At 39.6% G+C, this 25,639-nt stretch overlaps 2 protein-coding genes across 2 annotated transcripts in view; one reads left to right on the top strand and one right to left on the bottom strand.

Moving 5' to 3' along the window:
* Window positions 1-25,639, bottom strand: part of arhgap39 (Rho GTPase activating protein 39) — a 242,489-nt gene that overhangs the window by 166,819 nt on the left and 50,031 nt on the right. The gene's annotated exons all lie outside the window — the stretch shown is intronic.
* On the top strand, window positions 18,946-25,088 carry LOC144463706 (uncharacterized). The gene is made up of 11 exons (XM_078169080.1): window positions 18,946-19,539; window positions 20,519-20,642; window positions 20,782-21,019; window positions 21,154-21,430; window positions 21,541-21,718; window positions 22,611-22,687; window positions 22,770-22,950; window positions 23,309-23,557; window positions 24,043-24,214; window positions 24,294-24,442; window positions 24,672-25,088. The coding sequence occupies exons 1-11, from the start codon at window positions 19,246-19,248 to the stop codon at window positions 24,851-24,853; spliced, it is 2,121 nt and encodes a 706-aa protein (XP_078025206.1). The 5' UTR covers window positions 18,946-19,245; the 3' UTR covers window positions 24,854-25,088.

The following is a 25,639-nucleotide window of genomic DNA, read 5'->3' as shown; positions in this document are numbered from 1 at the left end:
ATTTCTGATTATCTGGTCAAACGTTAGCTTTCTAGCTTGCGTTTGATCAGCTAATGAGTTAAAAGACAAAAAGACAAGTTCACATTCTCTGTGGGTTTTGTAGTGATGGACGAAGTTGGATGTTGTTATGTCTCTGATTTTTCATGCTGAAGACCTTGTATACTGCTGTCCTCTTCTTCCTACTCTCATCAACAACATACAAGTAGACGACAAGACAAGACTAATTTCTGTGATTCTTTTTTTAAAAAGAAACTGTTTCAATAACTTAAAACTAAAAATCTGCAGCAGAACTGACAGTCACATCAAATCATTACATTTGAGAGGCTGGAACCAGTTTGTGTTAGACATTTTTGTTTGCGATTGATTTCTGTATTTGTAATTGACTAATCATTTCAGTGCAAGCAAAATGTCTCATTCCATACACATCATGGACTCAAAATACATTAAAAAAGCAAAGGGATCCTTATCAAACATATTTATTTTGTTATTGAGAAACAAAAGTAAAATCTGCAGATTTAACCGTTGGGGGTGTAACGATCCTTTGATCCAGATCGATATATTGATTCAATTATTAATGATCCAATATCATCGATGCAAAGTGAAAATATTGATCCATAACATCATCTTTAGGATAAGCTCATAATTTTGAAATCCTGTGTCCCCACCCAGCAGCAGGGAGACAATGGCAAGCAGACAAGAGAAAGACGAGGAGAATAACATTAGTTACTCAGGAAAAAATCAGCAGTGTGGAAATATTTTCGATTTAGGTCAACAGACAAACTGCATGCCATTATAAGATAAGACACAATGTATTGTTACCTGCCTGGCTGGGATTCTTAGTCTGTTAACTTCTCTCTATGACAGCATTAGCTGCTCTGTTTCAACAGTGTTCAGCTAAATAAAAGTGCATGCAGGCTGGAGCTTAGCCATTGCACCAGATAAGGGGCATGCACCCTCGTTGTCTGATATGTTCAGTGAAATCCTGCAAGAGAGTGCCCCAAATAATAGGTAGGCTACTCTGTTCTGACTCACTGTATGTGACTGTCAGATAATTTTATTTTTCTGCTAGACATTTATTTTTAATTTGACAAAATGTTTATTTATGCACTGGCCCTATTTAAATAAAATCTCTCAAATCTTTTTCAAATGTCAGGCAGAAGACGAGCTCAACCGCTCAACAATTAGATGGTTATCTGTCTGAAGTCCCCATCCCCAGAAGTGATAACCCTCTTGCCTACTGGAAAAATAACCAAGGCCGCTTTCCTGAACTGGCAAAGATGGCAAGCAAGTACCTGTCTGCTCCGTGCACAACCACTAACAGCGAGAGACTGTTCAGTGCTGAAGTTCATGTTCTCGATGAGAAGGCCTGCCACTTTACCTCAAGAAGTAGAACAGGCTTGTGACTAGTGTTTATATATTTGTTCTCTACTTTGCACATTTGCAATTCTTGGTGGATTTTTGTTGTTGTTAACGGCCTACGGTTAACATATGGGCTATGGCAATCTTTGTTTTGATACACTATTATGTTGTTGGCCTACAGAGAAAATATTGTTATCTCTTTCAGCAGCTGCACTTGTTCTGAATGCACTTTGTTGTAGTAGTCCTACAGAGAAAATTGTAAAATGCACTTGACTCAAATGCACTTTGTGTTTTATGAGAGAACATTTTTAATTTTACAATCTTTCAGCAGCCAATTTTATTTTATTTTATATTGTGCATTGTTGGAATGTCAGTGTTAAATAAATATTTTCATAATTTTGTAACTGATTTATTCTTTGAAGCATGAATTATTATTATTATTATTATTATTATTATTATTATTATTATTATTAATTTATGCAATTGCAATGCCTTGATTCTAGTGAAGTAAGTACACAGTCATAGCCATAAACGCAATGGTACTAAAAATTGGCATCATACTTTCTTTCGGTGTTCCAGTTTTCGACCAAGTGTTTACTCATTTTCGGTTCATTTCGGTGCATTCCTAATAAAAACAGTATCTTGACACAGACATTAACATTAACAGAGGGTCAAGTTTACAGAGCTAACAGTGATAAAAGCACAACACTCACCAGCAACATCTAGTGTCCGCGACCAATCCTCACCCAAACAATAAGCTTTTTCGTCCTTGTTGTCACAGTAGACGGTAGCCTAGCTAAAGAAGTGGCAGTGACATTTCCAGTGCCTTTCTCAAAAGTTCAGAGAATTTCAACAGAAAGCCCTTGGAGCAGCCTAACAAAAAAGGCGGAGCGCTATGAAAAACAACACTGGGCGTGGGACCTTTTCTCTTGGCTGCTGCATGCAGCCACATATGCTCTCTCCTCATTGGGAACAACTGAAAAAAGATGCTGCCGGTGAGAAAAAAACATTATGTTTCTGAAAACATTTAAGGTGAGAATTAGGAAACACAGAATAACAGTATAACCAAAGCGAGAGCTGTGTCCACATACTCAGCACACAGTCAAATATGTTTTTAGTGGGTTATCTTCTTAGCCTTCATGCATTCACCGTACTACAGATTATGGTGTTTCTTCAGAGGGTTTTAAAAGTCTGTTGTGTTGCTTTGTGGCACAGACACATCTCATACACTGTTTGCATATCATTTGTTCTCTCCTGTGTACAAACAACAGATGATGATGGTCGATGATGGATGACTTTTGTCTTGCCGTCTGCAGTTGCAACATTCAGTAAAGTTTTTCACAGTCTGCTGCTGCAGGGTGCACACATAGCGGCATGACAGCTCTTCAGAACTGGAGGCTGCTATTAGTTTAGGAGGCGCTTAATTTGGCATGCAGCTCAGTTTTCTGTGAGTGGAGCATGCATTTGAAATGTCAATATCGCAGACAATCATGTTCATTTAATTGTGAGAAGCCAAAATTGTGCAGCCTTACTCTCTATTTTCACCCTTTTTCTAGCTGGGAATGTTTGTAATGGCAGCAATAAAAGAAGTACTAAAAATTGAATTCTCAAATAAAACTATTAATAGGCCACAGTATTGGGGTTCCAAGTAGCTCAGTGGGTAGGGTGGGCGTCCTATGTACAAAGGCAGTGTCCTTGCTGTAGCGGCCTTGGGTTCGATTTCAACATTTAAACTAGGGGTGGGCGATATGGCCCTAAAATAATATCACAATATTTCAGGGTATTTTTGCAATAATTTCTTGACGAAATGACAAATTAGTTAAATATATATATATATATATATATATATATATATATATATATATATGTATATTATCTTATTATCCCCTCGTTGTAAATCATGTAATGTTATTGAATTATAATGAGTTGAAGCGTTCTGCTTAGCCAAGTAACATGTTTGAATTAACATAAACTATGAATACAGCCAACTTTATCCGATCCCGTTGCCTTGATAAAGTTAATTCATTGTGCCATCATTTCAAACTCAACACTTACTGAATTTGTTTCAAATTAAAAGCCCAATATAACCTCGGCTGAGAGAATCCCTCCATTTTCTAAATTGACCTTTACTGTGAAACATTTGTAGGAACTTGGTTGTGGAGGATTCAGCGACTTGCATGTTTGCGTACGGTACTTCAAATGTAGCTCTTGCCATCTGCTGGCGCTTTTTACGTTACTACAATAACATTTCGGCTAGCAGATGAACAGACACAGTGACTGAAATAATAGTAAAAGTAATAAAAATAGGACAAGAATAACCTGATGACATCACACACGTCTCGAAAGACGACCAGGGATAATTGGTGTGGACCATTGTGTAGAGTGTCATGTCTGTCGGCCAAGTCACGGCACGCTTTTATGACTCCACAATCATGTAATGTGGCATAGTGACTTTCAGTACGGGCAGAAAAGTCATGTAGTGTGTACCAGGCACAAGTACACTAGCTGTATAGTTGTGGGTGGTGGACACGGAGATGGCTCATCAAATTTGTTAGCCCCCTTCGCAGAGATTTTTTTTCTGCATTTTCTGCAGACAGGGTGACTATCTTCAATTAGTTTCCCCTCAGCATCGTTATAAAATCCAAAATATGTCCAGACTTCAGACTTTGTCCTTTTAGAGGGGGTGAAAATCTCCGGAGCACTGTCTGTGCAGGTGCCTTCGGTGCCTTCCACTATGTTTTCAGAGGCCAAACATTGCAAACTGCGCATGCGCACCTGTGTCTGAGTACTGCTGCTGCTTTTCCAGGCAATGAGCAGTATCATCGTGAGTTTTTCAAAGTGTGGTAATCAAACACGGTTTTAATGATAATTATAGCTGCTGCGCAGCAATGGTTGGGGCCGGGCAATTTTAGGCAAAATTAAAGTTCCAAAGCTGTAGCACATATGGTTGATTTGTTATGAATTTTCAAAGTTTTGAAATTTAGAGGCTTGCTGTAGCGCCACCATCAGGACTACTGTCTTGTGTTTCCAGTTGAGGACATCTGGCATGGGACTGGACCTTTATGAAAAGTTTGGGTTGATTTCTCATATGGAAATGTTGCACAAGCTGAGGCTTGAACTCACAATCTTCAACACCAAGAACAATGCTCTATCTCACTGAGCTAATTGGCAAACGGAAATGTTACATGCAGCTTCACAAATTGACTAAGCCAGTCACCTGTGTGCAAGACAGCAGCTGTTAGTGTGTAAAGGCAGATTTCAAACAGCTGTCAAAAATTCAGTTATTAAGACAAAAATCTGATAATACACAAATTACATCTAGACAGCATGGAGATGTTGGTAATTTGTTTTTAACAATGATTTATTGGCTCCATAAGTGAAAAACTGATGTTTAAAAATGCCATTTTTGCATTGATTCCAATTGTTCGCATGAGAGCGAAATTCAAAATGTTGTAAAAAATTCAGTTTTTGAGATAAAATTCTGATATTTTCCAAACATCATCTACCATGACTCCAAAATTTTGTCTTTTTTTAATGAACATTCAAAATGTATTGAGCAAGAATTTGCAAGTATATGTTTACAATACCGTTTACAGTCAAACATTTTAATGCACTGTAGGCTCAATTTTCGATAAATCAAAAATCTGTGTGGATCGTTTGTGTAGGACAGTCTGAAGATGCTCTGTAGCAAGTTTGGTGTCAATTGAGCAAAAATTGTGGGAGCAGTTAGGTTTAATAAGTTTTACAGTGATGGACTTCATAATTTGCAATAGGTTCAAATGTACAAAAGTTTCTTCAGTATTGGGGCTACATTTTGGTGAAAGTTGCAAATCTGTAGCACAGATGGTTGATTCATTGTGAATTTTCAAAATTTTGAAGTTTAGAGGCTTGCTGTAGCGCCACCATCAGGACTATTGGCCTATTTTTGCAGCTGAGGCAATCTGGCATGGGACTGGACCTTTGTGCAAAGTTTGGTGATTTTTCGCGCATGGGAAGTAGGATTTCCTTGGAAGAAGAAGAAGAACATGCAGGATAACAATAGGGTCCTGGCAGTTTAGGCTGCCCAGCCCCTAATTAAAATTTGAAACAGTAATACTAACCGTCGGGAATTTTACAGCAGTTTATCATTTGACCGGTAATCGTTACATCCCTATTCTGTTTACAATATTAATAGTTCAACAAAACAAAACCTACCACAAATTACACATTTTAAAAGTTCCCAAATACAAAAAAATGTACCCTGGGATGTTGTTTTTTTTCCACCTGGACCTTTATGCTTTGCCATTTCTCCATCACGCTATAACATGTATTATACTGTATGCATGTACTATTGCACATTCACTTATAAGTAGTTTTTGTTAAGCTGCGAGCAGCACGTAGGTTTACATTACCAAAGTTTTATGACAAAATGACTTCACAACACTGACTCCCGTGCTGCTGCCGGCAGAGCCGCTGAATGAGTTCCCTCTGAGCAGCAAGTCGCTAAAAGAGTCTGAGAAATCCGGGCTGTTCATAAAACATTCAGGACATGCTCCTCTTTTTAGAACAACTGCAGAGTCAGTAATAATTTCGCTTTCAGCCATGCAAGTATCATGATATGAATTTTCCATATGATATTAAAAAATGTACCGGCATTATCGTGAACAAGATGATATGGCACACTCCTAATTTCATCCTGCGGCCCTTTGCTGCATGTCATCCCCTCTCTCTCTCTCTCTCTCTCTCTCTCTCTCTCTCTCTCTCTCTTCAAGGTGGGGTGTTGCATTGTTATATAATGCTGAATAGTTTAATGAATAATAATGCATCACATTTTAATTGTTACATTTCATGAGTAAACGTCTGAATCTGCAATTGCAATCTGCAATAAAGACAATTATGGTGTTGCTCTTCTTAAAGATGTGCTTAGGGGGCCTTTTTTGTAAATTATTTCAGGGTACAATGAGGTAAAACAGTAACATTATTCACTATTTTCATAATTTTTCATATAATACAGCTATAGCTATTAGGGGCCATATAATTGGGGGCCTGATGGTAAAATCCAACCCTGATTATTGAGATAATTCTCTATTTTTTTTTTAATCATACAGGGTAAATGAGAGGTGCAGGTTTACTCTGAGGGGTGGTTTCCACAGAAAGGTTTAGTCATCACTAAAATTACCCTTTTAAGTCTTGAGGAGCAAAAAGTCACCCTCTGAGTTCAATAAATTGAAGCCTTTTCTTGGGGACTGTGGAGCAACTTACTATTAATGGATATTTGTCATTAACATTCTGAGACTAATCAATCAACCAATAATTAAAGAATATCAATAAAGTAAAGTTATTGACCTTGAGTTGACCCTCTGATCACACGCTCCTCCCTGAAGGGAGGGGTTGGGGTTGAGGCTTAGCATCATAGGAGAGCCAGAAGTTCAGATGTTGGTCATTATGCAAATAATTGATGCATCCAATCCCAGATATGATGTAATTGCTACTGGTAGTTGTTCCTTGGGCCGTCCACCCCCACACTATGAAAAACAAGGGAACAACAATAAGATGCGCAGAGTCTGAGGGCTAAATAAAAACTGAGGGTGTGTGTTTATTGTGTACAAATAAAGTGAAACACTCCAGCTCCCTGTCTCACTGTGCTGCCTGCATTCCCACCACCCCCACCCCCTACAACAATAAAGCCTGATGGGGGATGTTTAATTTCCACAAGCTTCCTAAGTGGGTGGGTGTGTGTGTCTGATTGTGTATGTGTGAGAGAGAGAGAGATCCCAACATAAAGCTGATGAGTTCTTCAACAGCAGCATGGCTAATTAAAATTGCCTCCTGCTTGTTAACAACCGCACCCTCCCACCATTCCACTCCAAAGTAAAGCTCTGGGGCTCCAGTTTCACCAGATCTCCTGCCAGACCACAGGCTTTGGTGATTCATGATTAATTTATCATGCCTAGAACATAGAGACACACAAAAAAATTAAATTAGAACACCACCTCCCTGTAAATGGCTGCATTTACTCATGAATGAATTTTAATTCAGTATCTAATGATATTTTTCAGGTGTTACTAAGAGTTAGGACGGTTCATCTTGTTTGCAGTAAACTTAAAACCACAATAAAGGTTTGTCTTATCCATATTAAAGGTAGTCATATCACATCAGTGTACTAAAATAGGAAACAGATCTACATGCAATGCCCCCACTGCTGGCAGCAGAATAAAGTGCTACTATGCTTCACCAACAAACAACATGTGACCAAAAAGCAGGTTCTGCTAAAATAATAGCTACACCTACAATGAGGGGATCAGACAAAATAACACCTGTTATCCAAAAATTATTTAAGGCAGAGCGCTGGTATTAGTATATCAAAAACATTTTCCCTCCTTTCAGTAACGACTGCAGCCTATACAGGACATATGTGACACACACTACATCTTGAAATTCAACATTTTTCGCAATACACGTTTTCAAAAGAATTTAGGCTCCTTCATTTCAATGATGTGGAAAACGTGGAAAAATGCTAAAGATTTTATAAAAAATAGGATTTCCCTTTGATTTTAAAGGTTTTATTACAGCGCTTCAGCCAAATAAACAGAAAAAAAATAATGGCGCTATGTTTTGCTGTCATTTATCAGGTGTAAAATGTACTGTCTGGGCAGTAAATACAATCAGCCAACAAGCATAACCCATCCAAAATGGCGACATCTGGAAAACACATTTTGAAAATCTGTACAAAGATATACCAATAAATTCAGATCAATATATTATAAAAGAAAAACTCTAAACATTAAAAGAAACAATTAAAAACAATTACTTGGGAAGAATTAACCACACAGATAAAATCACTCCGGTCAAAGAAGGCTTGTGGTCCAAAATGAAATGCTCAAATGCAGCACCCCAGAGATGCAGGGTAGGGCTGGGCGATATGACCAAAATCTCATATCACGATATAGGTCATTTCATATCCTGATAACGATACATATCACGATATAGCACATTTTAATCCAATAACTTTAAATTCTGCCATGAGGGAGCACAAAAACGTTACTAGGACGAGGGGAGGACATTTCTCCTCATTTCATAACAATACGATGAGTCAGGCAACCAACTCATTTTAAAGACAATGAGAGAAAAGAGACAGAGAGCAAGCAGCTGTGGTCGAGCAAGCTAGAGAGTGAGTGAAGAGAGGGAGCACTGGTAGCGAGAAAGCTGGTGAATCAGATCAATAAAACGTTATTTTCTGATTGTTTCACAGCGGTTATGTTCTAAAGCACAAACACACCCACACTCCCACACACCTCCGCTCAACACTGAGGCTGTACTCCACACCACCTGATTTGGTCTGAATATGTTTTGCTGTCATTTATTGTCGCTGTCTCACTTGTGTGCTCTTTCTCAGCGCTGCGGGGCTGCCCTGTGCAGCGCAGCAGAGACAGACAGTGGAGTTATATAAACTCGTTATGTTACTGTAAGCACTGTAAAAGCTTCGCGAAATAAAAAAGCCAAGAGTAATTTATCAATGTGATCCGTGCAAAAATGGACAGACTCCAAATGACGAAAAATATAAAATATTGCCGTAAAAAGTGTAATTTGCGTCACAACAATAAATGATAGAGCAAAATATGAAACGATAGACATTATTCTCTCATCACACGATATATATCGTCATATTGCACAGCCCTAATGCAGGGTGCAGTGTTGAAGTTGTTCAACATTGTATTACAGTCAGGATATTTTCCTGACATCTGGTGCAAAGGGCTCATTTCCCCCATTCATAAGAGTGGAGACAAATCAGACCCTAATAACTACCGTGGCATCTGTATCAGCAGTTGTCTCGGTAAATTATTCTGTAGTATTGTAAATAAAAGAATACTAGATTTCCTTGAAGGCACTTAAGTAAAAGTCAAATTGGCTTCCTCCCAAAATACCGCACCACCAACCATATATATATACCCTTCACACTAGGGCTGTGCGATTGCCTCTAAATTTCATATTGTGGATTGTCATTGCTCTAGATTGCCAATACACGATTAAATCGCCTGGGGGGGGGGGGGGGGGGGGGGGGGTGTTTCGTCCTTGGCACGTGGGGGGTTACAGCCTTGGCACGAGTCTTACATCGATCACTACCATTCAGCATGGCAGCCAACACTGACACAGCTGTGGCTTTGGTGGCAAAGAAAAACATCTCCAATTTGGGAGTTTTTTGGGTTTTTCCCAGAAGCCAGAGGTGAGCCGGCTTGTCAGCTGACAAGTGTTGCTCCTCCTCACTTCAAGTCGCTGTCATTAACTTTTAACCTGCAAAGGCGGCAGTGCCGCAACATTGTAGGAATTTATGAAAGCCCTTGTGAACATTTCAATAGTTACACATTAAAACAATATTTATTCGCAATTACTCTATTGAACGACCCTGAAGCGTGAGCAAACGGGCTGTGTCACTTCAGATCAAAGAGATGCGCCCTGTCACTGTCAGTGCAGGGCTGACAGGGCACCCTCCGCTGAGAGGAGAGGAGAGGAGAGGAGAGGAGATGGATTGTAGGTCTGTTTGTAAATGGGGCTTCTCTGACAGTCATGTATTTCCCCAAAAAACATCTCTTAATGCACTGTAGAGCGCCGTTTTTTTTCTTTGTTTTGTTTTGTTTTAAATTGCCTTGATATCCAGCAAATCTACAATGTGGTATAGGGGGCAAAGTGTATGATTTAGTTAAATCAATGTATTTAGAAAATAGTTGTGCTGTTATAATTGGAGACAAACAAACTGAACTCTTCACCCAGAGAAGGTGTGCGTCAGGGCTGCAATTTAAGTCCGACTTTATTTAATGTGTATATAAATGAGCTTGCTGTTCAGTTGGATCAATGTCCTGGCCTCTCCCTCCTAGATAGAGAGGTGAAGTCTCTGTTTTATGCTGATGATCTTGTTCTACTATCTCCTACCCTACAAGGACTACAGCAACAGCTGGACATAAGTAAAAAAGTACTATCAGAACTGGGCCCTGGCAGTAAACAAGACAAAAACAAATTTCGTGATTTTTCAAAAACACCCCCGATGTCAGGAGAACAAATATCAGTTTACCATAAAAAATTAGACTTGCACCAATTTATTGGCAGTGCTCGGAATCAGGACATTTTCACATGATCAGCCATGACCTGTGACCGGCCGGTCAGTCTAAAATATGCCGATTTAAAACGCCGGTCAAATTCCCAGCACGCCGCCTGATTGACATCGTGTAACATCAGCAGCGCACACACATGGCAACTCACGGCTTGGGTGATGTGAGGAAGTGAAACATGGGCAGCTACTCACCTTAATCATTCACGCATACACATCAAAAGAGAGAAGGAGAAAGTTGTTAATTGTCCATGTTAAACTTAACTGCTGCACAGTGCCACTTGAAACTGACGAGGTGAGGCATGTCCATGCGTGTCCATGCGCTTACTGGCGGGCACATCCTACAGACCTGTGTGAATTTTCCACAGGAAAAATTACTTAACTTTTTTTGTCTATTCAAGAAAGAAGAAGAATTATTTTATTTATCGATGTTTTTATTTATGTATGTATGTATTTTTTTACTTATTTATTTTAATACTGTACCTGAAGTTATATTTGAGCAAAAAGGAAAACATTTCTTAACAGGTTAAGAAACATGTCCCTGTTTTTGTTTGATTGTTTGAGATGATTATTGAAAAGCTGGTTGTATCTTGGTTAACATATTCTAATAAAGCAAAGATAGAAAATATTACAATATCTTGTGTGCTGTAAAGTGGTTTGAAAAAAAATTTAATCGGAATCAACCAAAATCGGAATCAGCCGTCCAAACACACTGCAAATCGGAAATCGGTATCAGCCCAAAAAATTGTAATTGGTGCAAGTCTATAAATAATCATATCACTGAACATAGTATGAGTTACACCTACCTTGGTATAACCATTACAGCATCAGGGAGTTGTTAACATGGCAGTGAATGCACTAAAAGAAAAAGCTCTACGAGCTCTAAATGCAATTAAGAGAAAATTTTATAATTTTCAAATTCCAATTAAATCTGGCTCAAAATATTTGACAGTGTCATCCAGCCCACTGTGCTCTATGGTAGTGAAGTATGGGGTCCACTCAGTCATCAGCGCTATACCTGTTGGGACAAACATCCAAAAGAATCTTTACATGCAGAATTCTGCAGATATATTTTACACATACACAGAAATACACCAACAAATACATGTAGAGCAGAATTAGGAAGATACCCACTGATAATTAACATTCAAAAGAGAGCACTGAAATTTTTCATCCACCTTAAAGTCAGCTCACAAGACACCCTCCATTCCAATACCCTCCAAACACAGGAACTAAACCCAGAAAAGAGTCCCCTGTGTCAGCTGGTGCTGAGACTAACTGGCCCTTCTCAGACACACTCTGACCAGTCTCACACCAACACTGCTTTCCAAACACCAATCAGAGTCAACCAAATTATAAAACAATGTAGAGAACCCTATTTAGAACATTGGAAAGAAGAAACTAAAAGCCAAAGTAGATTAGAATGTTATCTGGCCCTAAACAGAGATTATGAATTGGCAGACTATCTCTCTGCTGTCAGAGATACAAAGCAGAGACAGATCCTAACCAGGTACAGGCTCAGTGACCACAAACTGGCAATCCAAATAGGCCGACACAAAAAGTCATGACAACCAAAAGAAAACAGAGTATGTAGTCACTGTTCGACAGGTGAGGTCAAAACAGAGATGCACTTCTTCCTACACTGTAAAACATTTGATAACATAAGTAACATTTATTTCAACAGGTTCAACTCTTTGGTTCCTGATTTCAAAGAGCTCAGTGAGCTCTCAAAGTTCACAATTCTCCTGGGAGAGGGAGACAGGGCAAATCTTGCCGCCCAGTATGTATTAGCGTGCCACCGCCTGAGGGACAGTGAATGACCTAAACACACACACACACACACACACACACACACTTTTGTTTTTTGGTGGGTCCGGTAGCCCTAGTTTTTGCGGCTTTTATTTCTGTTTAGGTTTAGTTTTCTATTTAAGGTTAGAGGGAAGAGCCCAGATCCTACGACCCTTTGTGGGCTGGTCTGGGTATCTTCCTTTCTTTCTTTTTGTTCATTTTGGCCGGCCCATCACTCACACACACACACAGGATATAAAAAGTATATATTTACGTGTTTTATTTTATTCATATATATTTTATGAAAAGTATCTATTTTTATTTGATTTTGATTAATTTTCATATTACTGTTATTGTGTATTTTGTGTTTGTGTTTGTATTTTATGCTTTGGCAATAATGTTTTTTTTTAAAACTTTCGTGCCAATAAAGCTTTTGAATTTGAAATTTGAAATTTGAAATTTGAGAGACAGACAGACAGACAGACAGACAGAGGCACTAACTATTCATAGGCCTGGGAGTACAGGTAGGTCTTAAACTTGACTTTAAAGGATGACACAGTTGCAGAGAATCTCAGATCATCAGGCAGTTTGTTCCAGAGAGTGGGACCATAATGACTGAATGCACCTTCAATAAATTTATTTTGGATCATGGGCACAGTTTGTAGTGTTGTCAGGATACCAAAATTGGGACCCACGGTATGATACCAGTGAAAGTATCACGGTTCTGAGTAGTATCACGATACCACAGCAAAAATTAGGCAAATGTGCCTTTTGTCATTTATAAAAAGACAAATCACTTTTCTATAATACATCAATGATATTTCAATGGAATAAATTACTTATTGACTTATTCATACTTCAAAAACAGCATCAATAAGTGATTAACATAGGGGGGATCAATATAAAATAAATTAATAAAAATCAACCAGCCACCCTCCTCCTCTGGTAAGTTAAGAACAGTGTGGTGAGATTTTTGGACCGTTACCTGCCACAAAGAGAGTAACGTGAATGGCTCGTTTCTCCTCTGACACGTTACATATCTGTGTGCCGCCACGGCTTGGCTGTTCAGGTACTTCTGGGCAGTCATGACACCAACGAAGAGGAAATTATTGGACCTGGAGCCGGGCTTCTCGGTTGCCGGTAAGCCGTTACCTTGCGGTGGCCATAGTGCTCTGTCGTATTCCTGTCTGCGACCCCCATTCAACCCACAACCGGCAGGATTCGCCTCTCGTTTCTGCTGCTGGTTGGAATAAGCGCGCTCCTGAATGATTTCTTTTGCTCGCACAAAACTATTGTTAGTCCCAAATGCGAGTAAAATGCCCACACCGTAGAGCTCTGTAGTGGAAAACAAATCACTGTAGCTTACATAAACAAATCTAGCCTACAAGTAAAAAGAAATAAATAATAACTTTCACTGCTTAAAAATACTCAATAGCTCAGCTAATACCTGAAATGTCACTGGAAAACAAACCACTGCAGCAGCATACTGAGCGCCAGGTCATTATTGGCCAGCGCACGTCGTTATTGGCCAGTGCGCGTCGTTATTGGATGGCGCGTGAACACTCACCCTCTTGCGATTGGACTTTGAACTTATCCCACAGTAGTAGTACCGTGAGGTACCATGGTACTACGGTACTCCAATATTATAGTATCATATGTACCGTGGTGTTTTAGTTCCGCGGTCTACCGTATAGCCAATGTACCGTGCAACACTAACAGTTAAGAGACCAGTGTCTGATGATCTGAGGGTTCTGGGGGGTATGTAGGCTGTGAGAAGGTCAGAGATGTACTGGAGAACCAGTCTGTTAAGTGCTTTGTAAACAGTAAGGGATATTTTGAAATCAATTCTGTATTTTATCGGAAGCCAGTGTTGTGAGTATGGGAGTAATATGTTCTGTTTTTCTTATCCCAGTGAGTACTGCAACATTTTGAATAAGTTGGAGCCACCTGGCAAGAAGGGCGTTACTGTAATCTAGTCTGGAGGAGATGAGAATGGACCAGTTTTTCAGTGTCTGTCTTTGAAAATGTTTTTAGGTGGTTAAATGTGGTCCTTGTTATACTCATAATATGACTTGTAAAGTTGAGTTATGGATCCATGATAACACCTGATTTCTGACCTGCTCACTGGGTTTTAGAGACTGAAATCAGTTTAGAACTGATCTCCTCCCTCTGATGATTGGCACCCACAACAAGAGTCTCCGTTTTGTCTTTGTGTAATTGTAGAAAGTTTTTGGTCATCTAGATGTTAATGTCACTGATGCAATTAACCAGGTCATTTATGGGGCTGAGGATATTGTGAGAAGGTGAAATATATAATTGTGTAACATCTGCATATAAATGGTAAGATACATTGTGTTTGTTACATCAACTTTATTAAAATCTATTAAATTTTGTTTGTTATTTTTCATTGAATTGTTGAAATTTTATTCATCCACCACATGATTGACACTCTTTCTGATAACAAAATGTGCTTAAACCAAGAAAACACAGTATTCAGGAAAATTAAACTGGAAAACATGGAATTTGTGAAAAAATAAAACATAATCTGGAAAAATTATAACAGATTTCATAGGGCTGATATCTTGACCCCTCGTGCTTCCTCAGATATTCTCACTCATGGCTGTCTGTACAAAATTGTGTGCCAGTCATTCCAGTTGATTAAAGATCTTCAGCTGTGTTGGAGAGTCTGGAGGCTTTCTTGAATATTTGGACCCCAACTACCATTATGGGTTCCACATACTGACAAGGACACTGAAGCAGATCTGTAGTAGCACAAATAACACACTACTATAACAAAAAAATGAAACATGGCCAATTGCACATCTGTGTTGTTTTCCATTTTAAACATCCAATATCACTTTTTTACTCCTTTTCTACCACTGAGCACACACACACACACACACACACACACACATACACACACACACACACAAACAAACAAACACATACAAATTTGGGAGCCTCTAGGGGCAGCCCTTCAGACAAACACATTTACACAATAATCCTATTAGAGACAGAAAGTGCTCTCTCTCTTGCTCTCTTCATCCATCAATACTCCCTCTATCTCGCTCGCCCCTCCCTCTCCCCCTCCATCCACTGTCAATGCCAGTCAATATGCTGCTATCTCTGCTCACTTTCCTATTCTAATTCAAACAGGCTTTGCTGCAGCCATGAGCAATCAGTGTCCAACAATAGCAGCAGAGAGCTCGATAGCTCAACACTGCATCACATTCATTTTGAGGCACAAAGTGATGGAGGCAACATGCTGTTCTAACTGCGCTGCTGTTCATACAGCACTGTTGCTACTTTTCCACTGTACAGCCTGTCAATATTCCCTCATAGCTTTGTCTCTTTTTTCCTCCCTCTGCCGTGCTCTCTATCCTCTGTCCACCCAACCCCTCCTCTCGGCCCTCCGCCAGTCCACAGACAAGCGAACCGCTAAAGATTAGCACCATGTCAACAAATTATTCTACACTATGATGGATCAAATATGACATGCAACTGACATGTTTAAATCATCTGCAATGGCAGACTCCAAATGCAGGAGTTTAGCTGTATAGGGAAATCAACATTTATAGAAATAGACTTTTTTTTAATGAGAAAAAGGGCATTGGACAGTAAAGGTTATCCATCTCTCGTATGATTAAATAAGGCAGTTTAATGTAATTATTTGTTGGGAGCAGCAAGCAGAAGCAGAGTATGGCTTTCTAACATAACTTCATCTGCTTCCAAGGTGCATAGACAAGGTAAAATATCTATAGAGGTCAAAACTCAAAATAATTTTAAATATAAATTATTTTAATTTAGATATTCTCTGTCATGTGTTTTATGATGACCCTGGTGAAGCTCACAAGCCAAACACCTTGGTCTGACTATAAAGCTGTTCTTCCTACAACAAGTGTTGCTGTAGTTCTGATCTCTTGGGTCAGGGAGTTACGAATATCCTTTGGCCCTCAAGGAAGCAATTTAGTATAGCACTTCCATTCTGCTGGGAGACTTACAAGGGACAGGTGTAAACTAGAATTACTGCTTTGTAGTTGTATGCCCGGCGCATTAGTTGAACTTACAGTTTACAGATCTCAAAACTCAAAATTAAAACCCAGCACTCTATGGTGCAAAATGTCCCCTGGGATCTATATCAAAAGGTAATTTCCTTCTTTTAGCAAAATCCTAAATGACTGAGTTGTGTTTTTTCCACCTGGACCTTTATGCTCTGCCATTTCTCCTCTAATCATCAGGCTGTAACCTGTCACAGGCTGTTATGATACCGCATGATCACACATTCACATATGGAGTTTTTTGTGGAGCCCCTAGCGTCACATAGGTTTACATTACCAAAGGTTTATGACAAAATCTCTTGCCGAAAACCAACTCCCGTGTGCGCACGGCGAGAGAGGAGAGGGAGAGACGCTATGCTGCTGCCAGAGGAGACGCTGAATGAGTTCACTCTGAGCGGTAAGTCGCTAAAAGAGTCTGAGAAGTCCAGGGCTGTTCATAAAACATTAACTCACTCACTCACAAGTTCTCCAGCGACACATGTTGCACGTGCTACGCTAAATCACGGACGTGAACCAGCTCCTCTTGCTCCACTGTCTCTGTGCTCGCATCCATTTTCACACTGAGGCAGGTGCGATGACGTCATTGACGATAGGACGGTAGAGCGCAAATCTCTACCGTGGATCAAATTTATATCATTTCTACCGTCTACCGCATATACCGTGCAGCCCTACTTTCCTATAGAACAGGTCTATATCTTGTCCTTTTATTAAACAAACTAAATAGCCTTATGTTATTTATCTGATTTACATGACAGCATGTCAGAATCAGAATCAGAATCAGAAATACTTTATTGATCCCCGAAGGGAAATTATTTATGTTACAGGTGCTCCTTGCAAGAGGGGAAAGATACGTGAAAATATAAGAAATTTAAACAATAGTATTAACAAATATATAGTTAAATAAACAGGAATTATTAACAAACATAAACGTAAATATATATATACAGTACAGGCCAAAAGTTTGGACACACCTTCTCATTCAATGCGTTTTCTTTATTTTCATGACTATTTACATTGTAGATTCTCACTGAAGGCATCAAAACTATGAATGAACACGTGGAGTTATGTACTTAACAAAAAAAGGTGAAATAACTGAAAACATGTTTTATATTCTAGTTTCTTCAAAATAGCCACCCTTTGCTCTGATTACTGCTTTGCACACTCTTGGCATTCTCTCCATGAGCTTCAAGAGGTAGTCACCTGAAATGGTTTCCACTTCACAGGTGTGCCTTATCAGGGTTAATTAGTGGAATTTCTTGCTTTATCAATGGGGTTGGGACCATCAGTTGTGTTGTGCAGAAGTCAGGCTAATACACAGCCGACAGCCCTATTGGACAACTGTTAAAATTCATATTATGGCAAGAACCATTCAGCTAACTAAAGAAAAACGAGTGGCCATCATTACTTTAAGAAATGAAGGTCAGTCAGTCCGGAAAATTGCAAAAACTTTAAATGTGTCCCCAAGTGGAGTCGCAAAAACCATCAAGCGCTACAACGAAACTGGCACACATGAGGACCGACCCAGGAAAAGAAGACCAAGAGTCACCTCTGCTTCTGAGGATAAGTTCATCCGAGTCACCAGCCTCAGAAATGGCAAGTTAACAGCAGCTCAGATCAGAGACCAGATGAATGCCACACAGAGTTCTAGCAGCAGACCCATCTCTAGAACAACTGTTAAGAGGAGACTGCGCCAATCAGGCCTTCATGGTCAAATAGCTGCTAGGAAACCACTGCTAAGGAGAGGCAACAAGCAGAAGAGATTTGTTTGGGCCAAGAAACACAAGGAATGGACATTAGACCAGTGGAAATCTGTGCTTTGGTCTGATGAGTCCAAATTTGAGATCTTTGGTTCCAACCGCCGTGTCTTTGTGAGACGCAGAAAAGGTGAACGGATGGATTCCACATGCCTGGTTCCCACTGTGAAGCATGGAGGAGGAGGTGTGATGGTGTGGGGGTGTTTTGCTGGTGACGCTGTTGGGGATTTATTCAAAATTGAAGGCACACTGAACCAGCATGGCTACCACAGCATCCTGCAGCGACATGCCATCCCATCCGGTTTGCGTTTAGTTGGACGATCATTTATTTTTCAACAGGACAATGACCCCAAACACACCTCCAGGCTGTGTAAGGGCTATTTGACCAACAAGGAGAGTGATGGAGTGCTGCGGCAGATGACCTGGCCTCCACAGTCACCGGACCTGAACCCAGTCGAGATGGTTTGGGGTGAGCTGGACCGCAGAGTGAAGGCAAAGGGGCCAACAAGTGCTAAACACCTCTGGGAACTCCTTCAAGACTGTTGGAAAACCATTTCAGGTGACTACCTCTTGAAGCTCATCGAGAGAATGCCAAGAGTGTGCAAAGCAGTAATCAGAGCAAAGGGTGGCTATTTTGAAGAAACTAGAATATAAAACATGTTTTCAGTTATTTCACCTTTTTTTGTTAAGTACATAACTCCACATGTTCATTCATAGTTTTGATGCCTTCAGTGGGAATCTACAATGTAAATAGTCATGAAAATAAAGAAAACACATTGAATGAGAAGGTGTGTCCAAACTTTTGGCCTGTACTGTATATATATGAATATACATATATATATTGTAAACTGAACAAGATTATTTACACAAACAGAATATATACAGTCAGGGTGAATGGGGTTATTGCACAAGTTAAAGGTCCCATATTATGCTAAATGCACTTTTGCATGTTTTTCACACATAATTATAAGTTACCGGTGTCTGTGGAGACCCCCTGAAGTGTTTGCAAATGCGTCCTCTCAGTATTTCTCCTTCCCTGCATTTCTGTGAATGAGCCCTCCCACAAGCTGTTTCTATTTAGGTCCTCTAGTTACGTATGTAGAGGACCTGGCCCATCCTACTAGGCCATCCCACTTTCACTGGTGAAGATAAGCCCTCCCCTAAGCTACTGCCGTCTGCCACATTGAGCAACACACCCCCGACAATGCCGAGTGGGAAAGGACGACACGCCAGCTGCTCTGTTGCAAGCTGCAATAACCAAGACAAAAGTCTTTTTGCAGTTCCAACAGAAGAAGAAGTGAGGACCCAGTGGATATCTTTTATTTTTGATGGAAACCCTCCTGGAACAGTCCTGAAAATACTATATGTATGTGCTAAGCATTTTACACCGGAGTCTTTCAGTAACCTATTTCAGTTCCAGTCAGGCTTTGCCACTAAACTGTGGCTGAATGTTGGAGCCATACCAACTCTCCGTGAGCCGTCTTCAACATCGGAGGAGGTAAGTTGTCATGTTTTACCATGTTTAATCAATGTGAGTGATGTGTTGGCAATATAGGCCTAGCGTTAGCTGTGTAGCTGTTAGCTGTGTAGCTGTAGCTGTTAGCCGTGTAACGTTAACTGTAGCTGTTATCTGTGTAAGGTTAGTTGTGTAGCTGTAGCTATTAGCTGTGTAACGTTAGCTGTTACCTATGTAGCTGTAGCTGTGTGTGAAAGGAAACTTTCTGTCTCATTATACCACTGACGCGTAGTATAGAAAGGTCACAGCAGCTGTAGCCTTTTTTGACATGTATGCTGTTACCATTGGGCATTAGTGAAAAGGCTTTTAATGTTTAACATGTTAATATGTTGACGTTATATTTGCTACTGAGAACGGAGGAGGAGCGGTGGGGGTTGCGGGGGTTTTGACGGAGAGACTGAACTACATTAGTAAAATGTGGCAGCGCTGGAAAGTAACTTAATCTTGTTCTTCCCGGCTGGTCCGCACACTTGGTTGCAGTTTGTAATGCCAAGATAGCGAAGTTCATGCAACAGCAGCTGCTGCTAATCAATGCTCATTAATGGGGCAGAGCTGTAGGCTCAAAAAGTAGTGCACACGATACAGTTTGCCTGTTCTGGAGCTTCAACCGATAACAGCACAGACACAGTGCGCAAGACTACTATGCCAACTAAAGCTTTTTGTGTACTTTACTACATAGAAAACATACTGTAACATGGCTCTGTTACATGGCTATTTTAGTCTTGCTCTCAAGTAATTAGACTTTATTCAAACTTAGCCAATAGGTACAGTAGGCCTGCCTGTTGTTTTTTTCTCACAGACATATTTTATCTACAAGATGTGCCATAAGACGTGTACATCATTCTTCTGTTTTTTTTTTTTTATAATAGTGTTATTTATAGAGTAGATGGTTCATTGGTTAATCTTTTTTTGCCTTTTGACATGACCCATTTCAGATAGATAACTTTGATTACTTCCTCAGGTGAGCACACCACAAATGAGTGCAGGAAAAAGAGATGTTTCCTGCCAGACTGATCCCCCCACCACATGCACCGTTGGCACTCAGTTGTCTATGAGGACATTACAGCCACACTTCAGAAGTGCAGGTTTGTAGCTGTGTGTAATTTTTTTTTATTTACATGGTGATGAAAACTCATATTATTTCACTGTAACTCATGCTGTTTTATTGAGGTGTCTTTATACATTGTTGCTTGGATTAACTAGTGAAATAAAATCTTTTAACAGCTGTCCAGGCCTCTGTGTCCTGCAAAGACAGTTGTACATCCACACTTCCTAGTGCAGCCACCAACCCCCTTTTAACTTCCACACCTATAAAGAGACCGGCAAAAAGACCTCGTGAGGAAATGGAGGAGGAAGAGGAGGATCCATTTGAGGGCACATCTTCAATGGCAGAGTCACGAGGGGAGGATGTCACCTATGATCCTGCAAGCTCTGTCTCACTGTCACTTTCAACAGACATGTCGTAAGTTGCTCTAATGTCCCTACATGCATGCCAAATATTATGCGACTTCATTGTAAATACAAAGAGTGAATATTTTGGCAGCTACAGTCTTTATGTGTTAATTTTTTCCCCTTTTTTTCTTTCTTTCTTGAAAGTGGTGTAGTATCAAATGCCCCGCACAAGACCAAGAAGTATATTGTGCATGAGTCCTGCATTATGGAGCTGTTTGAGTTGTGCCCTATTTGCAAGTGTGTGTGTGAGGTTCAGACCAGGACGATTGGGACATTCCTAACCGTGGACCAACTGTGTCCACATTGTCAGTTCACCCGGCATTGGAAGAGTCAGCCTGTTCTAGGGAGTACTCCAGCTGGGAACATCGAACTTTCTGCAGCGGTGTACATCAGTGGAGCATCTTTCTTCAAACTTGAAAAGGTTAGAGGAAAACAAAATGTATATCCTCACAGTAGAACATGGCAAATAGCAGTAAATATAGCAGATCTTTATTTACCATCAAAAATGTTTTTGTTTTTATCTAAATTCAGATCTTCAAAGCTATGCAACTGCAGGTGTTCCAATATGACACCTTTCGTCGACATGCCCGTATGTTCATTGAGCCAGCGATTGTACACCAGTGGACCTCTTCACAGAATGACATCCTACAACGTCTCAGCACGGAGGGCAAGGCCATTGTTGGCGGTGACATGAGGGCTGACTCTCCAGGTATTTTTATGTTGTACTGAAATTGTGAAAATGGGAGATGTGTTTATCTGAAAGGGATAGTTCACCCAAAGATGAATTTTCTGTCATTATCTCATCACTCCCATGCTGCTAGGACTAGAAGTTTTGTCAACTTGCACATGCGAAGACGTTTCAAAAATACACCACAAACTTGTGCTTTTAGCTGTTTGCTCTGCTGCGCTTTGTCTGCACGCTCCTTCTGATGCCGCATGCATACATACTTATAAGTCTGTGTATGTACGTTCATGCTGCATCGATCTCAGTAAACAAAGCAAAAAGAAAAGGTTGATGGCATTTTTTTTTTTTTTTTTACAAAAGTCTTGTCTTGTGTGAGCTGAAGGACACTTTGATTACTTTAGATGAGCAACATGCCAGCATTTTTATGAAATTATGATATTTTTAGTACATTTGAAGCTAAGTAACTGTACTCTGCAGTTCTGTGAAAAATAAGCGTCTAGTCAAACATGGTGGCATAATAGTTGGCACTGTTGTCTCAGCCCGAAGGTGCCAAGTTTGATTCCCAATCTGGACTAGGGCCTTTCTTTATGGTGTTTACATGTTCTCTGCGTGTCTGTGCGGCTTTCCGCCAGATGCTCTGGTTTCCTCCCACCATCGAAATATACACATTGTGTATGAAAGTGTGAATGTGACAGGGCCCACTTGAAAAAAAATTCAAACACAACTAATGAGGTTAGTGATAAACTCTTAGATGATGTCAGATGAGCATGGATGTTGACAAAACTTCACAAATTCTTCTATTGGTATGGGTGTGTGTGGTAAAGGTACAGTAAAAACAAATTTCTACCCCCCAAAAAGGTGTGTAGTATAATGTATTATGATTTATATTTTCGAGATTGTAACAATGTTTTCCCAGGGCACTCCGCAAAGTTTGGAAGCTACACCATGATGGACCTCAAAACCAACAGAGTTATTGATATTCAATTGGTTCAGGTGAGTGTGATTGAATGAGGTTTTAATGTGTTTTCATATTTATATACAAGTTTTATATAAGTGTTTGTTTGTGATTTGACAGAGCAACGAGGTTGGTGGAAGCTACCACATGGGAAAAGAGGGGCTGCAGAGGAGCCTGACCTTGTTAAATGAACGGGGTGTGACTCTGGACTGTATTGTTACTGACCGTCATCCACAAATCCAGAAATTCCTGAGGGAAAGCAACATCACCCAATTCTTTGACGTTTGGCATATTGAGAAAGGTATTATTCCTGATGATGATTTACAGTGTAGCAAATATAGAGAAGCACGCTCACCATATAGGTGATAAATTTGGAATTCTAGAAAGTGCATTGAAGCAGTCACCACTAAACACACACAGCAGTTTTTTTGGTATGTGTGCAGCTAAATTCCATGATTACACTTATTGTCTTTCATGCTTCTCACAATCAGGTGTCCATAATGTAACATTGTTGCACTGTTAGACATGAATGTTTTTTTCTCTACAAGTGTGATTCACTTTTTTTTTTTTATAAATTCTGCATAGCAAGTGATCATTCAGTGGTCCCTATGTTTGTGATTATTATTACAGAAGACGAATGTATTTCTTCTGATCTTCAGGAATTTCAAAGCAACTAGACAAGTACGCCAAGATGAAAGACTGTGAGAGGTTACGGAAGTGGATGCGTTCAATCAAAAATCACATCTACTGGACTGCAGCATCATCCACGACTGGACCTGAGAGGGTGGCAAAATGGAACTCCATCCTGAACCATGTGCAGAATATCCACACACATGAGGACCCCATTTTCCCTAACTGCCAACATGAACTGCGCAAAACCAGGGACAAAAAGAAATGGCTGAAAGCAGGTTTGTTATATGCATAGAAAACATTAGTATTAAGTGTATTATTAAATTTAAAATTGTATTCATTCATTCCTTTTTTGTCTTTTAAAGAATTCTGAAAAACAATATCCTGGGCCGCTATTTTCGTGGTCACTAAAGGAAATAGGCCTGTATTTGGCACAGGCATTGACATAAGACAGGCCTCTTTGATTATTTTTACACTAATATTCTTTCACAATTGAGATGGGAAACACTATCAAAGTGATTATTTGAATTGGATTACATTTAATATTATCGCTATTATACTGCAGTGTGAAATAATAAAGTATTGCATTTGCCGGTCAGAAAATTGTTTTTGGAGCCATCTTCTGTGCTTAAAAACACATAGTCACATAGGACTAATAACAGACCAGGGGTTTATCTGAAAATAGACTGTTAATTGAAGTGTTACAGTAATCAAAGAAGACTATGTAATTAATTTGGTATTATGTTTTTCCCCGCCTATTTAGGAACACCAGAATTCTTCAAATTGGAGAAGGTCATGTCAAACAAGCGAATCCTGAAAGCTGTGGAAAAAATCAGTCCCCACCACCAAACATCATCTGTGGAGGCTTTCCACAGTGTCATCCTTCGTTTTGCACCCAAGAACGTGGTTTTTCCTTTTCTTGGAATGCTGTGCAGGTAAAGATAACGGAGTTAACTCGATAAATCTTAGCATGTGCAAATTATTTTCAATGTAACATTTTTATTGTATCTCTAGACTCTACTTGGCTGTACTCTACTACAATGAGAATGCTGACCGACCACAAGCCAAAACTTCTGCTGGAGAACCAGTCTTCAAGGTGCACTTCCCAAAGGCCAAGAAGGGAGAGTGTGTGGCTAAACCAGTTAAGACTGAGCCAACTTTTCGTAAGTTTAAAATACTTTATTTTGTATCCAAATACAGAAATGCAAACTTTTAGCCATCTTATTTACATAACTTACAAAACACAATAAATTATTTATAGAATATAAAAAGAAAACAATCATGTAGTGAAATGCAAATAACTTTCAAAATGTTTGTTTTTGTCACATGTGCCCACACAAATAAAATGTAAGCTTTTTTTCCCCCCTTGTGCTTTATCTAAATATTGCACAGACTATGTTCAGGACTTGACGGACCTGATCTTCGAAAAAGTCTTTGTGGACCCGGCGCCTTACATGGAGGAGGTAATGAAGATTCCCATCCCAAGAGACTTGCAAGCAGAGTATGTGCGACCAGACAAGGAGGAGGTCATCGCAAGCTATGTCTCTCGCTTCAATCAAGAGGGGGCAGCTTGAATCCTACGTATCTGCCTTCTGGATCCGGAAATTCACGGCGTATACGTAGCACCACACATGCTGGAACAACCACCCGTACCCTTCGTCCAAGGAAGCCCCAACACCATCCAACAAAGCTTCGGTATCCCACATACCTGAAACGCTTGAAAAAACCAAGTGTTATAACACATTAATTATTTTACAACATTTTTTACATTCAGGTGTCCTTAAAAGCCCAAAAGCAACTTTTAGTTAACATATTATTTTGAATTGTAATCTCCTGTAAATATTGTATATATATTTTCATTTTGTTTTCTATTTGGGATTTTTAAAATATTTGCATGTTTTCTATTTTTATATAACTTTGGTTTGATTTGATCACTTTTTTTATACTCATTTATGTTGTGATTGTGAGAAAAAGAACACTGATGCTGCTTTTTTGTCTTTTGCAAATAAAAGCACCACTCAACAAATTTGTTTCATTTCAAAGATCATATATGTGAATGCAAACAAAGCTATATTGTATGAACAAGATGGTTTTGAATTTTAGCTATTACTATACTATTGTGGTATGACTGTTATGCCCACTGAAATATGACTTGATAGCATGAAGTCACACAATAATGCTTATATTTTTCATGTCATACAATAATACTTAATTTTTCATGGGGGACATTGACAGAGATCATACAGATAAAACAAGCCAACTTACTTCTCTATTCCCCTGATCTGTAAACGGCCATAATTTGCTCTGTAGTGGTTGAATTCCCTCTGTAAAGAGTAGGGATTCAGGCAAACAGGCTCTAA

The sequence above is a fragment of the Epinephelus lanceolatus genome, chromosome 6 (genome assembly GCF_041903045.1).
Source record: "Epinephelus lanceolatus isolate andai-2023 chromosome 6, ASM4190304v1, whole genome shotgun sequence".
NCBI lineage: Eukaryota > Metazoa > Chordata > Actinopteri > Perciformes > Serranidae > Epinephelus > Epinephelus lanceolatus.
This window is presented reverse-complemented; position numbering and strand designations above follow the sequence as displayed.

What these genes read in the sequence shown, in the direction of transcription:
- LOC144463706 (XM_078169080.1), top strand. Translation starts at nt 19,246, where the DNA reads ATGCCGAGTGGGAAAGGACGACACGCCAGCTGCTCTGTTGCAAGCTGC. An exon ending in TCACTTTCAACAGACATGTC is followed by an intron (nt 21,020 to 21,153) that starts GTAAGTTGCTCT and finishes CTTTCTTGAAAG; the next exon opens with TGGTGTAGTATCAAATGCCC. An exon ending in TAAGACTGAGCCAACTTTTC is followed by an intron (nt 24,443 to 24,671) that starts GTAAGTTTAAAA and finishes AATATTGCACAG; the next exon opens with ACTATGTTCAGGACTTGACG.